Source organism: Adiantum capillus-veneris, chromosome 22 (assembly GCF_014529385.1).
Source record: "Adiantum capillus-veneris isolate H3 chromosome 22, ASM1452938v2, whole genome shotgun sequence".
Lineage (NCBI taxonomy): Eukaryota > Viridiplantae > Streptophyta > Polypodiopsida > Polypodiales > Pteridaceae > Adiantum > Adiantum capillus-veneris.
The window spans coordinates 67,160,715-67,175,873 of record NC_140952.1 but is presented as its reverse complement, the minus strand read 5'-3'; the positions used below and the strand labels follow the sequence as shown (position 1 = coordinate 67,175,873).

Here is a 15,159-nt window from a genome sequence, read left to right as displayed (position 1 = left end):
ACAAACAGTCTTGGTGGTCAACCTCTCTTGCTCGACCACATCTCCAATCAACCTCTCTTGCTTGACGGGTAAGGTTTGTATCTTTGCCAACATCTGGGCCGGTGCCTCGAGCACAGGCATGTGATTTATGGTTATCTTGAGCAATGTATGGTACAGTCTATCGACCTTCCCTATTCTGTCTCTGTAATGCTCACAAACAGTCTTGGTGGTCAACCTCTCTTGCTCGACCACATCTCCAATCAACCTCTCTTGCTTGACGGGTAAGGTTTGTATCTTTGCCAACCTGATGGTGACTTTGCAGTCTATCGATCTTCCCTATTCTGTCTCTGTAATGGACACCCCATGATGGTGACTTTACAGTCTATCGATCTTCCCTATTCTGTCTCTGTAATCATTAATGCTCACAAACAGTCTTGGTGGTCAACCTCTCTTGCTCGACCACATCTCCAATCAACCTCTCTTGCTTGACGGGTAAGGTTTGTATCTTTGCCAACATCTGGGCCGGTGCCTCGAGCACAGGCATGTGATTCATGGTTATCTTGAGCAATGTATGGTACAGTCTATCGACCTTCCCTATTCTGTCTCTGTAATGCTCACAAACAGTCTTGGTGGTCAACCTCTCTTGCTCGACCACATTTCCAATCTACCTCTCTTGCTTGACGGGTAAGGTTTGTATCTTTGCCAACATCTGGGCCGGTGCCTTGAGCACAGGCATGTGATTCATGGTTATCTTGAGCAATGTATGGGCACATGTTTTGTGAATCTCTCTCCTATTTTTTTGTTGTTACAGTGTCTCTGTCGAAATGGACCAGGTCATGACAGGGCGCCAAACATGGAGACAATAACATCTTCATCATGGAGGCAATCATGGTTGGTTAACTGTCCAGAATTGATAATTGAGTTCTGTTTCATGCTCTTCCTGTCACTTACAATGTGCTGTAGTTCTCTCAAAACTCTCTAATGCCTATCTGTATCAAGACCAGGAGCACCCATGATCAATGGTAATCCTCCCAAATGATTGGGTGCATCCAAGGGACACCTCTTGAGTGCTAAAGGAAACTCCCTCTTCAAGTAAGTTGCGGAAGGATATTTCTGTCTGACCATTCAAGTAAGGAAACTTGAACATGCCCTCTGGTTTGGATTCCCCAATGCAAGGGGCTTCAAATGATCAAGTTGAAAACCACCACATCAGCAACATCATGAGCATGGGCGAAACAATCGATCACCCCTTTTTCCACACAGATACATGAAGATCAACAAGCAGCTTGGATGAACGTCAAAGAAGAACTTCCTTAGTCACGCCAGATCCAAGCAAAAGGGGCGCATGACAAGAATGAAGAAACCCAATGAGGGTAGGTTGATGGGTCTCTTGCAAATTTTATTACAAGGTAGGCGGCTCCATGCAATTGTGGAAAATGTAGAGATATGTTGGCATTTGTGTCGATGCACGTAAAACACATGAAAGCCCATGTTGAGAGTGACTATGGCAGCAAACTGTAGTTTGAAGCTACAAAGCAGGGATTTATTTTGAGAGCCATTGTGCAGCCTAGGCTTGGCCAAAGTCATCAAGATTCTATCCAAGTGACTCCACAACAAGAGCTATAAGTGTAAGAAGGTGATGCACGCGTCTTTTCTGGTGTGATATTGTACATATTTGGTGCAAGGGGTAGCAAGCACCAGGTGTGATTTTTTGTAGGAAGCAAATTCAATGGAGGTGCCTTTAGAGGTTGGCCAATAACAACCCAGATTGATTTCAAAGGGTTCATGGCCATGGAAGTGTGACTGAGCAGAAAACTGTGGGAAAATGCAGCACCATTTTCCCTATTATATGGAAACCAATATAATCGTTGAGTCCCTCCGTATCACCTTGCACATTACTCATGGCTCTCTTCTTGCCCCTCCGCAAAGGTGATGCCATATACGGGATGGCAAAGAGAAACAAGGGTTGTTGAAAGAAAACGGAGTTCTTGGCAGTGCCTTGGTCCACATGTATGCCAAATGTTGTCTCAAGGAGTGCATTGATTGGAGGATATGCCGAACTTGGGCAGGGCCGAGGAGCTCTAGTCCAGTTTTAGCTAATGCAAAGAGGGAATCTCTCATGATGCAATGTTACCTCAAGGAGTGCATTGATTGTAAGATATGTCCAACTTGGGCAAGGCCGAGGAGCGTGGGCGTTTTTCAGCAGATGCGAAGTGAGGGTGTCTACCCAAATGCAATCGCATATGCGCTAGGTCTTTTTAGCTGATGCAAAGATAAGGCATCTGCCATGATGCAATGTTTTCAACAATTCCCATCTTGCATGCCCACCATTCCAACATCGGCCTTCTCTGGGAGGTATGGAAGAGTTTGGAAAGCAGTTTGGAAGGCATGTTTGTAGTTTCATGCCCTTACAAATGCAATCTTTGTGTATATGAAAGGCAAATCATTCTGTTCATGCACTTATAAGCTTTTGAAACTTTTGCGTATCACAAGAAAAGGTGTCTTTCCAGGACATTTGGGTACAATGTTTCATTTTGGTAATCGGCTATTGAATACTTGGAAGCTAGAAAGCGAGAGCACATGCTATTAATTTGAACTGAATAGTCAAGTTTTCAAGGCTAAAGTTATGTCATGGATCACACTTAATGTAGAGTATACGAATATGATTAGGGCTTTTTTTAATAAAAAGGAGTATTTTTAGCCTTCTTTTCGGAAAGATGTGATGGCTGTGTCAAATTGTTTTCCAACTTCAAATATGCCTTTGCACGGTGATACTCCGAAGTAAAGGTATATGTCGACAAATATTCAAGTAAAAGAGGTAACATTTGCTTGAGGTTTTTGGTTAGATCTTGACATCTATTTAACTTTCTTATTTGCATTCAACATTGAAAGAACTTAGGGTAACTTAAGCTAAAAATTGAAAGACAAAGGCCAACATTGGAGAGAGAGAGAGATGAAACAAAATGAAATAAAATGTTATATTCATGTCTCCAAAAGGCCATTATGATGAGAGAGAGAGAGAGAGAGAGAGAGAGAGAGAGAGAGTACATGCTTTATGAATTTGCGAGGAGCAAGGGGCTTGAGGGTAAGAGGGGCTATGCCACCCCACAAGAAAAGTAAGCATGCTTGCATGTGTCAAATTAAGGATCTATACTACTATAATGGGGGAAGGGAATCTGGCCCCTCCCCTCAGACACGTGGCGGTTTTGTCTTCAATCCAACGCACTCAGGCTGTGTTATGCGGAGAGAGAGAGAGAGAGAGAGAGAGAGAGAGAGAGAGAGAGAGAGAGAGAGAGAGCTAGAGCTAATTAGGTGTGTTCTATACAATTTGGACCGTCTGAGAGCGTAGTGTGCGTGCATGCTCCACTATCGAAGCTGAAGAATCGTGTGTGTCTGTCGACAATACCACCGGGGGGGGGAGAGCTAGAGCTAATTAGGTGTGTTCTATACAATTTGGACCGTCTGAGAGCGTAGTGTGCGTGCATGCTCCACTATAGAAGCTGAAGAATCGTGTGTGTCTGTTGACAATACCACCGGGGGGGGGGGGGGGGAGGGGGGATGGATGTGATTGTATTGCAGGTGCTCCCTGGACTGACTCTCATGCTAATTCAACTACCTCTTTAAACCACAAAATGATCATAGTGCCCACGGCGCTCCCATGACCTCACGGCCTGCCCCCAATTAGCATATATCATGCCAAGTCCCTGAAAACCAGTGTCCGGGAAAAATAATTAATTTCTCAAGGAAAAATTACCAAAGTACCTCTCTAATTTGACGAAATTCCCAAAATACCCCTTAAATTTCAAAAATTCCCAAAATACGCCCAATATTTTTTCATTAATTCCCGCCCTTCAAATTAAATTTCTCTAAAGATATTAAAAAATTGTAGCTTCTCATAAGATGACATGTCGCCTATCAATACAAGATGCTAAAACTAGACTTTGAGTTGGTTATGTAGGCTTTGGAGATGAATTGCTTCATTAGTTCTAGACACAACTGCCTTTTTTTGTGAGGTAATGTGTGACACATTACATTCTAAGAACTAAAAAACGGGTCTCAATTGTTAAAAAGGAATAAAGATTAGAAAATATTGAACAATTCATCCAAAACAGATACAAGGGTATTTTGGGAATCTTTGAAATTTGAGGGTATTTTGGGAGTTTCCACAAATTAGAGGGGTATATTGGTAATTTTTCCTTTTTTCAAGCATACAAAATTCCTTTCCTTGAATTTGCCAAGAGGAAATTTGAGAAAATTAGGTTACTTTTTCAGGTTTTTACACTATTTTTCTCTACTTTAGGACGGAATTTCTCCTTTTCCTCTTGCCCTCAACCGGCATTTTTGAAATTGAAAACGGCACGATATTAAGTTGAGACACATTTTTCTCACACACTGCCCAAAACAAAATCGTTGGCGCTCATAGTGGACCTAACGTGTAGACAATAGTGAAGACTACCGAGCTAGGCTCTTGCCACAAGCCTATCATCACCTTTTTGCATTCAGAGTAGCTCCTAACAGGGCCTTCTTGTAGCCTTTCGAAAGAGCCTTTGAAGGCGCCCCCCGATTGAAAAGGTCTACCCATAGGCTCGCTGCTGTAAGAGATGGGGGGTGGTTCAACCACTCTCCAAAAAGGCCTCCTGCCTCTGAGAGAGGATATTGCATGTTTAAGGGATGAGTTCTCAACCGACTTTCGATGAAAAGGACCCGTTGCAGTAGTGGAAACCAGAATAGTAACGGGACAATATGGTACATTCTACTCTATGGGATTGCCTCGCCGCCATTAATGAGCCCCTTCGTGTTAGAGGGCCATCTATTCTAGCTAGCTTTTAGCATAACTATGAATAGGCGCTCTAAGCGAACCTAAGAATGGGATCCAAAGAATTTTGCTGACACAGAGAGAGAGTCGAAGAGGTGACAGAGAGTTGCACACATGTTTTCCTATAACATGCAGAGAGGAGAGTCAGGAAGGTGTCGAATCCCATTGCAATGCAGACGGAGAGGATAGAAGCTTGAGAGGGATAATGAGATAGATTCAAATTTGGATTCTTCCAAAACTACGCTCCAACTCTCCAATGATGCATCCCTTTCCAAATGTTGGATAGGTCAGCATGGTGATGACAGAAGGCTGCTTCGTGCACTTGATAGGTGGGGGTCAATGTGAGGTGATTAGGATGAGCACCAGTGCATCCAAGCCCGGTATGATGACACCCACATAGCACCGCCAGAGGCGATGTTTCCACCGAAGGTGGCGCCGTTATACTAGTAGTTTTTAAAAAACTTTTGGTTCCTTTTTATGTACCATTAATCATTTTAAAATTTAGTAAATTTCATAAAAGCGTGGCACAATGCATATAGGCAAGGCCACCCCTTTATATAGAGTAAAAATCTTCTGTTTTACCAAATGCAAGAAGCTTTTCATTTTGTACACCCTTCACTTTTGCATTTTAAATGGATTTTTTTTTTCAAATTATGGAGACCTAATCACTTAAGAAAACTAGAAATCTACATTTGTTCTAGCTATTTGGTCCAAAACCCCAAAAACCCATTCATTTCTCAAATTTTGTATAAATCCTAAAGGAAAAGAAGCCTCCCCTTGCCTCGTCCGCACAAAGCTTTGCCACCTCTCTATCTCCATCTCTGCCATCGCCTTCACACAGACAATTTCTCTCTGTGTTTTTTTCATCATGCTCATACATATCAATTGTCTCTCTAATTGTGCCCTTTGATTGGGCTATGGCTCTCAACCACGCCCTCAGACGCCCACGCTCTCTATATCTTCCACCACAAAGTAGAGTTTATCCCTAATTACGATACCTAGTATCACATCCTTATAAAGCCACTAAATTTTTTTGATGAAGCCCCATCGCCAAGGACCCTCTGCATCCAGATGACAATGATAGCAAAAAAAACTCTCTATCTCTACCCGCCTTGGCTCTGACACACGGCATCAAGATGACTATGATAGAAAAAAATTCATTTTTATCTCTGTTGATCTTGGCCCTGACACATGTCATCTCTCTCTCTCTCTCTCTCTCTCACACACACACACACACACACACACACACACACACACACACACACATATGCACATGCACGTACCATTTCCTTTGATTTTCTCCTCAAAACCCTCACGACATCTTCGTAGATCCAAACAAATGGGTTCAAAATTGAGCAAACTTACTCATTTAAAATTAAGACATTTGGTGAAGGGTTTTGATTTTTGATTGTATACAATAAAAACCAAAAGAAATACAAAGTTCATTTTAATCAAAAAAGAGTGAGGCAAGTTAAGACAATGTCCCGTGTGCATACCAAAAATGAGTTAATGTGAAATTTTCATATCATATTGTAAATGTTTTTTCTTTTTTTCAAAACTCACAATTGTGAGTATATGATTTGTCAGATGATCTGAGCATTGGATGTTGGTAGTTTCATGTTGTAAATGTTAAATCAAACATCCTTTTAAAGTAGAATTTAAAATCTCTCTATCTCCCCCCTCCCTCCCCTCCCCCAACACACACACACACACACATATAAAGTCATCTCATCAAATACATTAGCTAGTTACAAAAAAAGTATCTTCGATATATTTGGATGATTTTTTGTGAAACAATAATTTTATATAGTGACATGCATGATTCCTTAAGGCTCCAATCTCCCTCCATGGCAGATGAGATAGAGCAAGCTCTATTATAAGGAGGCATGCTTTTAGATCCCTTTTAATGAGGTTCCTAAAGAATGCATAGGCAAACAATTAATAGCTCAAAGTCTTTTAAATTGTGTATTTCTACGCTTTGTATGTGACTTTTCAACTAAAAATGAGAATTATCCATTTTTATTTTTTTTACCTTAATTGTTATGGCTAAAGTCTATGCACTTTTAATCATAAATAGCAATCAATAGCTTAAATTTAAGGGCTAAGTAAAATGTTTCTTTTGAACACTACCCCCCCCTTCTCTCTCTCTCTCTCTCTCGCTCTCTCGCGGAGATTATTATGAGTTTTAATCTTTTAAACAAGGTGAGGAGTCACGATGGCCTATTGAAGGTAAGAGGGGAGGAGAGATTTATTGAAAGTAAATCTTAAATCGGTGTTGCAGTTGTATTATTTTAATATAAAACTATATTGTCCATATACAAACACAATTACAAACTAGCGGTTCTAGAACGGCTTACTGATTGATTTGACCCCTACCACTGTCTTCAACGATGGATTATGCTATAAACTCACTACCTAATGCCTTTTTATTTAAGGACTTATTTTTTAATGCCTTCATAAAAAAAGGTAGGTTTAATAAACATAAGTACACATATGTGTGTGTATGTATGTATGTATATAATTTTTACGAGAATTATGTAAATGAAGCTTCACTTTAACATTCTAAAAGAATAGAATGCAAGAGAAGTCAAGCCATGTGAGAATAAGAAATGAAAGGTGGCATAAAAAGATCCATTTAATGTTATAAAATTTAAATAACATTAAAGGTAAGTCTCAATCATCACTGAAAACATTGAAAGTATGCCTAACTCAACTCTCATCTAAGGCTTCTTTTAGAAAGACAAAAATCAATGTAATAATTTTAGTAAAAAAGTATGATTTAAAGTCAATCTATAGATTAAAACCAATCAAATACAAATTCTTTTGGGATTCAATTTTACATAAATTGTATACACTGTTATGTACTAGCTTGCGCGACCCGCCTATCGACGGGTCTCGCTCGCTCTTACTATGACACAAATTAAATTGATGACACACATGGTATTCATATAAGTTTTGCTTGTATGATCTTAATTAGTTTTTTTCATGGTACACACACACACACACACACACACACACGCGTGCAAAGAGTGCAACATGGTTTTCATTCCAAATAGGAGCCAATAGTTTTGTTACAAAAAAAGAGGCTTCTTGATAAAAGAGTAATCATCAGAAACATAAGGGATAAAACATAAGGAATCCCAACCCCAAAAAGAGATCACCATCAAACCAAACCCATTGTAGAAGGCATCATTTAGGTTGAAAGCGAAGCTTGCGATAGACACGAGTTCACACCCGTAACACCTAGGGCCCAATGTATCGCACACTTCGTCCAAGCCGCCTTGGAGTATCATCGACAACATACATTCTCACTTTCCAATTATCTGCTTCAAATCCAAAGGAAGGTAGTGCATTTATGGGCCGTTGATACCCTATCTCTCTAAGAGAGACATGACCCCGTCCTGCTGTCTCGTCTAGATCTAAGGCAACATGATAGTATCCTATGAGTCCTAAATAGCACGTGGACTCATATAGACCTACCAATAGATGGGCTGGATAATAGTGTTTTCTACAAAAAAAAAAAAGTATGTTAAGAAAAGTCCAACCTTGCAAGACATAAATAATAATAATTCAAAATCCATACCTTATGACATCAAAGTCTTCTAAGATATGGACAACATCATTTGCAGGTATGGGTCCCCTCCAAAAAAGTGAATCTATGCATCATACAACACGATTAGTATGCTTTAATCATTCAAACTTCAAAGTGGGGCTCATTTTTTTGTAAAGTTTCAACAAATTACCTCGAATATATTCAGATACCCTATCCATTGTGTATTTGACTGTAGATCGGCTGGCCATCTATCAACAACAACAAAAATTAGGATTAATATAAAACTTCATTTAACAAAAAGTTAATGACAAAGAGTAATGCATGGATGAAAGATAGTTTGATACCTTAAACATTTCTGACCTCTAGCACTTCTTTGTAGACAATGTTTGGGCTGCAAGCCATTGGATTTGCATTTGAATTTGCCATCGATGTTTGACTACCATCTATCAAAATCTTTATGGCAGTAGAAGAACGCACGCGAGACATTGCTACATAGAGCTGACCATGAGTAAAAACAGGTGTAGCAAGTTACAAACCTAAGAATCCAAGTGCTTGACCTTGTGCCTTGTTGATGGTCATTCTGAATGCAAGTCTCACAGGAAATTTTTTGCGCTTCATTTCAAAAGGTAATCCTTGAGAAGCTCCTATAATAAAGTCGATCCTTGGTATGAACACATTGTCTCCAACATGAGAACCTGTGATTACTTCCGCCTCAATGACCCTGTGATAAAAATGCTTACATATCAATCTTTTCCCATTGCATAAACCACGCCTTGGGTCCAGGTTGCGAAGGAGCATGATTGGAGCATTCTCTTTCAGGTGTAAGCAGTGTGGTGGGAAGCCACCACCAAGATCCAATGAGTTTAAAAACTTTATTGGATATAACCCACCATTACAATCTGATGTACAAAGAGAATCTACACTCAAGTATTTTTTGTCAAGTCCTCTCATTTTATGCATAGCCAAGTCATTGATTATGGAAACATCCTTATTGCGTGGTGCAAGAATACCTCTGTCCCTAAATAAGCTTGCATGTCTTTGGACATTTTGTAAGTCACCATATAGACTATGAATTAGGCCTTGAACATTGTTATCTTCGAGTATCATACTACTTGGAAATGCTACAGTATCAAGTAAATCCCCATGACATACATTCCCATTGCCAATGTCTAGTACCCATTTTGCAAATTCTCTCTCAACCAAGTCATTGGAACAATGAAGTACACGCATATTCTCTATTAGCTTCAGAGTCTTCACATGTTTCCATACATAAGATCGGCACAAAGAGGCATCAACAATATCTGCTCGACTTCCTTTGGGCACAACTGGTAAAATTTGTCTAAAATCACCCCCAAGGAGAAACACCTTTCCCCCAAATAATGCATCCCTTTGCATAACATCTCTCAATGTCCTGTCCAAGGCCTCAAAAGCATAACGATGGACCATGGGAGCCTCATCCCAGATGATCAATGATGAAAATCTCAAAAGCTCTGCTGTTGCATGTTGATTCAGAATGCACTTCTATTGGTATCTTAAATCTCGAATGTGCTGTACGTCCATTGCTAAGAAGTAAAGCTGCAATTCCCGAGGATGCACATGATAAAGCGACATTATGTTGACCACGTACATGGCAAAGTAGTGCATTATAGAGATAAGTTTTCCCAGTCCCACCGGGTCCATCCAAGAAAAAAACTGTCCCATTTGATGAGTCAACTGCTTGCATGATTTCGTTATAAGCAGCTCTTTGTCCACAATTCAAAGATGCTTCCATACGAATGGCTAAAGTCATTTGCTCGTTTGCATTGAACATCCTCTCTTCTGCTATCAAACCACTCCCATATTCAAATAATACAGAACGGTCTACTTCGGGCATCCTTGAGTAGTCACAAAGTCGTTTCCCATATGATTGAAGCAGAGACTCCAAGCTACATAATGCTCGATTCTTAGCTACCTCATGACATACATCCTCATCACTTGTACATTCATGCAAATCATAAACATAATCCTCAGAAAGCTCCAAGGAGAATCAGTGCCACATTGTACCTGGACATAATGGCTCACAAAATACCAAGATCATAACAAATAATTGTGGTAATTGCAAGCCGGTACTTGTACATGATGCCTCTTGCAAACACATAAACCATTGATCATCATTTTGTATCAAACCCCTGGCACTGCAAGCTTCCTTGAAAGTGGCATAGGTTTGTCCGTTGAAAGTGCGAAGCTCCTCAAATGATTTACAACCCTTGCATATGGTAAGCAGCATACGTAAATAATAAAGATTGCCTGCATTGGGAACAACATTGTACATTCTCCCTATAGTATCACCTCTTTGCTTATGTGACCACACTTTATTAGTGGGGTTCCAAACCCATTCGGAGGAAAAATCTATATATAATAAATCATTTGCTTCTGGATATTGTTGATTCGCTACAAACCACTTTGTAAGTGTTGTCTTTCTATTATCATCATTATTCACCAAATTGGATATGTCAGTAGAGTCTCCAAAAGCAACCATATTTTGTTGTGGAAGATGCACTTGCAAACGCAATATATCAGGCTTTTCCTCATGCAATGAGAATCCAAAAATTCTCCAAATTTCCTCCGATGCGGATACATAGCGTGCATCTAAATAACTCTTGATTTCATCAAGAACACCTTCTCCATCTTGGAGCTCAATTCTGGCCCTATCATGTCCTTTGTACACATACTTATAGAGATACTTCACTGATGATATGGTTGAGCATATCTCTACATTGATGTGAGCTTTATATCTTAGAGACAACAATGGATTATAGGGAACAATTCATTTGTTATCAAGCCTCTCTTGCTTTTGAACCACATATTGACCATCATCTCGCCGCATATACCTTGGATATCCATCACCATCAACAGAAGTGGATTCACAAAACTCGCGCGGGTATTTGAATCTACATCTTTGATCTACCATGCATGGAGCATTTCGATCCAATGCGCCACACGGACCATGAACATTGCAACGACTCACAACATCATATAAATCAGGAAATAAATTTTTATCTGGAAGTTCAGCACAAACCATTCTATCGTAATGCCACATCTCTGTCGGCTTATATTCGGATGCAAGAATCAGTAAGATATGAGCATGGGAAAGACCTCTCTTCTGAAATTCTATCACACAAACATGTCCAACAACCTTTCCAAAGATAGCCCTTTTAAGAAGCAAGTCCATCAAATCTTTGAATTTATGATAAAAGACACGTGTAGTCAAGTCAGGACGATCAGAAGCAGTCTGTCCTGGCAATAACGCATCTTCTATTTCCTTCCACCTTGGGTTGCATGTGAAAGTTATGAATAGATCAGGCTTTCCTCTCTTACGTACAATTTCCATAGAATCTTGATAGAGTTGCTGCATGTACCGAGGTCCCCCCACAAAAGATGAAGGCAATAAAATTCTTCTTCCAACATTAACACCCATGACCCCATGCGCATTGTCACTGGAAGCAAGCATGTCTGCAAGGCCTTGATACACTTCTGCACGAATTGATCTCTGATTGTTTCTAAACCATAATAACCTTGACTCCTCCATAGTACTGTAGGCATCAACAATGTACTGCTGCAACAATCATCCTCCACGTAAAAGGCATTTTGTGGTGTCACTCCTAATCTGCAACCTAAAAGTGTAATATTGTTTTTGTGTAATAAATTGCTGCTCATTGGGAGTTTGTGGTATATATGGATGCCACCCATCCTCTCCATTAGGAAATAATAGAACATATAGTAAAGGCATATATGATCGATGTAGGTTGGAGATCCTTTTAAGCCCCCCATCACATACTGCAATACAATATCACGATGGCCAATGTTGCTCTCATCTCCTTGCCCTGGCATAATAGCTGCAACCTCAGATCCACGTGGAGCTAAATATTGCCAACCATTTGTACGCTTCTCAGTAATTACCATCTTCATGTTTGGGATTCCTTCATTCCCCATTGTTGTAGCAGCAAACCGAAAGGCATTTGCATATGGGTTAACACGATGCATCATAGCCTGCAAACTATGCAAGGAATCTCTATCTAAATGTGGCACATGATGCAATCTATTGTTGAGCTCATTCTCTGTATCAAAAAAGTACAATTGTGCAAAGCGAGGGATCTGATCCACTCTTTCGCACGGTGTCATGGGCCCAATATTATGGTAGATGGCACCGTGAACTTTAAAAGTGTACACACCTCTCCCTCGCGTAAGTTGCTCATCAACATGAGCACCCAAAGAAGAAAAAGCCAATACATTATTATATGCTCTGATGTGTTTAAGAAATTTTTTGCTCTTGGTAGTACCACCTTGCATCAATTCTTTGAGCTCCATTGGCGGATCACTCAAAGGGAGTAATTTGACTTTTCCCGATAAGCAACAATACTTACCTACAAATGTGCATATAGACCTACCTTCAACCTTCCAAGCACATGCACCACAAAAGGAGCACATAAAATTTAAGCCACCCAAGTTGTGAACCAAGCATTTTCCATGGTAGAGGGCAAGCATAGAGTCATGCTTCAAGATTGTTGCATTTGGATAAATGCAACGAATAGATAGACAATAATGCTCAATTTTAGAGAATCCTCCTTCTTTAAAAACAATGCAAGGATGTTGTTGTTGACCCTCCCAATTGTTAGCAACTCCAATAACGGAAGGTATTTCTAAAGGTCTAGTGCTTTGAGCATTTGTAGTACAATTTTCAATATGCATAGCCATTGTATCCATTTGTTGACCGCCATGGCTTAAATGCATGATATTTACACAATCTCCTAAAATACCCAATGGGATTCGCTGCAAAGATCGTTGATCCCTAGCCCGTGCTAATTCTCACCTAGCTTTTCGAGAAATGTTGCACAATCTAGCTCGATGTGTGTGTCCTGGGGAAAAAAACCGTGGTCCGGACACCATCTGTGTTAAATAAATTTTTTTAAATGTTGTCAATAAATTGGAGTCTTCTAAATAGGAAGATTTGCATCTATCTAATATGAGCCACCAATCTACTTGGCCCTGACTATTAGTGTCACATAAGCTTGGCATGGATTACTTTTCATTCCATATCTCCTTTCCTCCCCCTTTCGCTACCTCTCCATTTGTCTTTCTACCCCTCCCTATATCTTTTTATGTTTTCCTTTTTGTTCATTCCCTACCCCTAAAACCTTCTTTCGTCCTCTCTCTCTCTCTCTCTCTCTCTCTCTCTCTCACACACACACACACACACACACACACACACACACACACACACACACACACATAGCTTTTCATGCATGTGTTCCTGATAGAGAGAGAGAGAGAGAGAGAGAGAGAGAGAGAGAGAGAGAGAGAGAGAGAGAGAGAGAGAGAGACTACAATGATAATTTGAAGTTTTGCAACATCATTAGATCAAAAACCATTACATTTTAGGATAGGATGCAGTAACACCCCCTTGTGCGTTATGCGTGGCAATGTAATTTGAAGTTTTGCTACAGCATTAGTTAAAAAAACATTACATTTTAGGATAAGATGTAGTAACACCTCCCTGTGCGTTAGGCATGACAACACGACTAAGTCTCCTATCGATGGCATTCAAGCGATTAATTGCAATTTTTAAGGTCTTCATCTCAGACCCTAAATCTGCTACTTGCGCTTTCAGAGCTTCAACTTGCTCCTTGTGTTCTTTAAAGGTCCTAACCTCAAACCCCAAACCTATTACATGTGCTTTCAAGGATTCGACTTGGTCCTTGTGTTCCTTGAAGCACAAAGACAATTGTTGCACAACCTCATTCTGGAAATTTTCCATGAATGTATAGATTTCATGTTGATTGATTTCCAAACCTGCAGTTTCGTCCTTGATACCCTTCAATGCCAAAATCACCTCCTCTCGAAAGGTGATGTGGTCTTCTTCACCTTGAACTTGTTTGCAAACCTTTTGTAAGTAGTTTTTGCACTCTTGTTGGACAGCTTCGTTGTGTTCACAAAGTCCATGAATGATTTGTAAACTCTTTGAAGGACCCTCGCAATTCAATTGCCCCCCAGATCTGGCCAACTGCTTTGCGGCTCGCACGCTATTGCACTCTGGAGGTGTAGGCATGATGACTTCATTTACATCATGATGATCTCCTTGAGAAACATTCCTAGAGTCGGAAGAAGGGATATCCATCACTGAAAGAGAATAGATGCATCGATTAATTGCAAGTGATCATGAAAAAGTATGCTTTGGTTAAGTAGAAACAAATTATGATGAAGTGGAACAACTTAGGTCTAAAAAGAGAGAGACACTTGTCACTACTTAGTCATGGAGGTGCATATAGCATGAATATATATATATACAAAGGGAGATAGATAGATAGATAGCTTTTCCATGCTCTCCGGCAATAGCTGCACCTAAAAGAGCTGTGGGGAAGCCCGCCATGTGGCAAATTATAATTAATTATAAACCTAGTCATGAGATTCATATAACATGGATATATATATAGAGGGAGATAGAAAGATAGATAGAGGGGGATGGGTGGGGGGGGGGGGGGGGGGGGGGGGGGGGGGGGGGGGGGGGGGGGGGGGGGGGGGAGGGGGGGGGGCTTTCATCTAGAGAGATGTCTCCACTTCACTTCCACTAAAAATAGGCCACAACTTTGTGGCCCTAGCCCTATCTATTGTTGGCAATGTGCTTCACTTGCATTGGTTCCACTTAAAAATGACCAAGTTTTTCATATCAATGTATACTCAATCCGATTACGATAACCATTGGTAAAGGCTTTGACAAAGATTACATGCAAAATGGCCATGAAGTCAATGTTGCACCTCTTTTCCAGTATCTGGG

At 40.3% G+C, this 15,159-nt stretch overlaps 4 protein-coding genes across 4 annotated transcripts; 1 reads left to right on the top strand and 3 right to left on the bottom strand.

The window, feature by feature from the left end:
- Positions 1 to 404: 404 nt before the first annotated feature.
- On the top strand, positions 405 to 2,504 carry LOC147429522 (uncharacterized; the record flags this gene model as incomplete). Its single annotated transcript, XM_086495035.1, has 4 exons — positions 405 to 471; positions 604 to 668; positions 791 to 870; positions 984 to 2,504. Coding segments are annotated over 4 exons (234 nt in total), but the record flags the coding sequence as incomplete, so codon positions are not given.
- Positions 2,505 to 7,984: 5,480 nt separating this feature from the next.
- LOC147429521 (uncharacterized) lies at positions 7,985 to 8,596 on the bottom strand. Its single transcript, XM_086495382.1, is given in 3 exon segments — positions 7,985 to 8,303; positions 8,379 to 8,451; positions 8,539 to 8,596. Coding segments are annotated over 3 exon segments (450 nt in total).
- A 280-nt stretch (positions 8,597 to 8,876) lies between these two features.
- LOC147429520 (uncharacterized) lies at positions 8,877 to 9,794 on the bottom strand. Its single transcript, XM_086495034.1, has one exon. It carries the CDS (start codon positions 9,792 to 9,794, stop codon positions 8,877 to 8,879), a length of 918 nt encoding a protein of 305 aa, XP_086351160.1.
- A 7-nt stretch (positions 9,795 to 9,801) lies between these two features.
- On the bottom strand, positions 9,802 to 12,695 carry LOC147429519 (uncharacterized). Its single transcript, XM_086495033.1, has 4 exons — positions 12,166 to 12,695; positions 11,219 to 11,920; positions 10,417 to 11,122; positions 9,802 to 10,353 (listed from the first exon to the last, which is right to left on the bottom strand). Exons 1-4 carry the CDS (start codon positions 12,693 to 12,695, stop codon positions 9,802 to 9,804), a joined length of 2,490 nt encoding a protein of 829 aa, XP_086351159.1.
- Between the last annotated feature and the right edge of the window lie 2,464 nt (positions 12,696 to 15,159).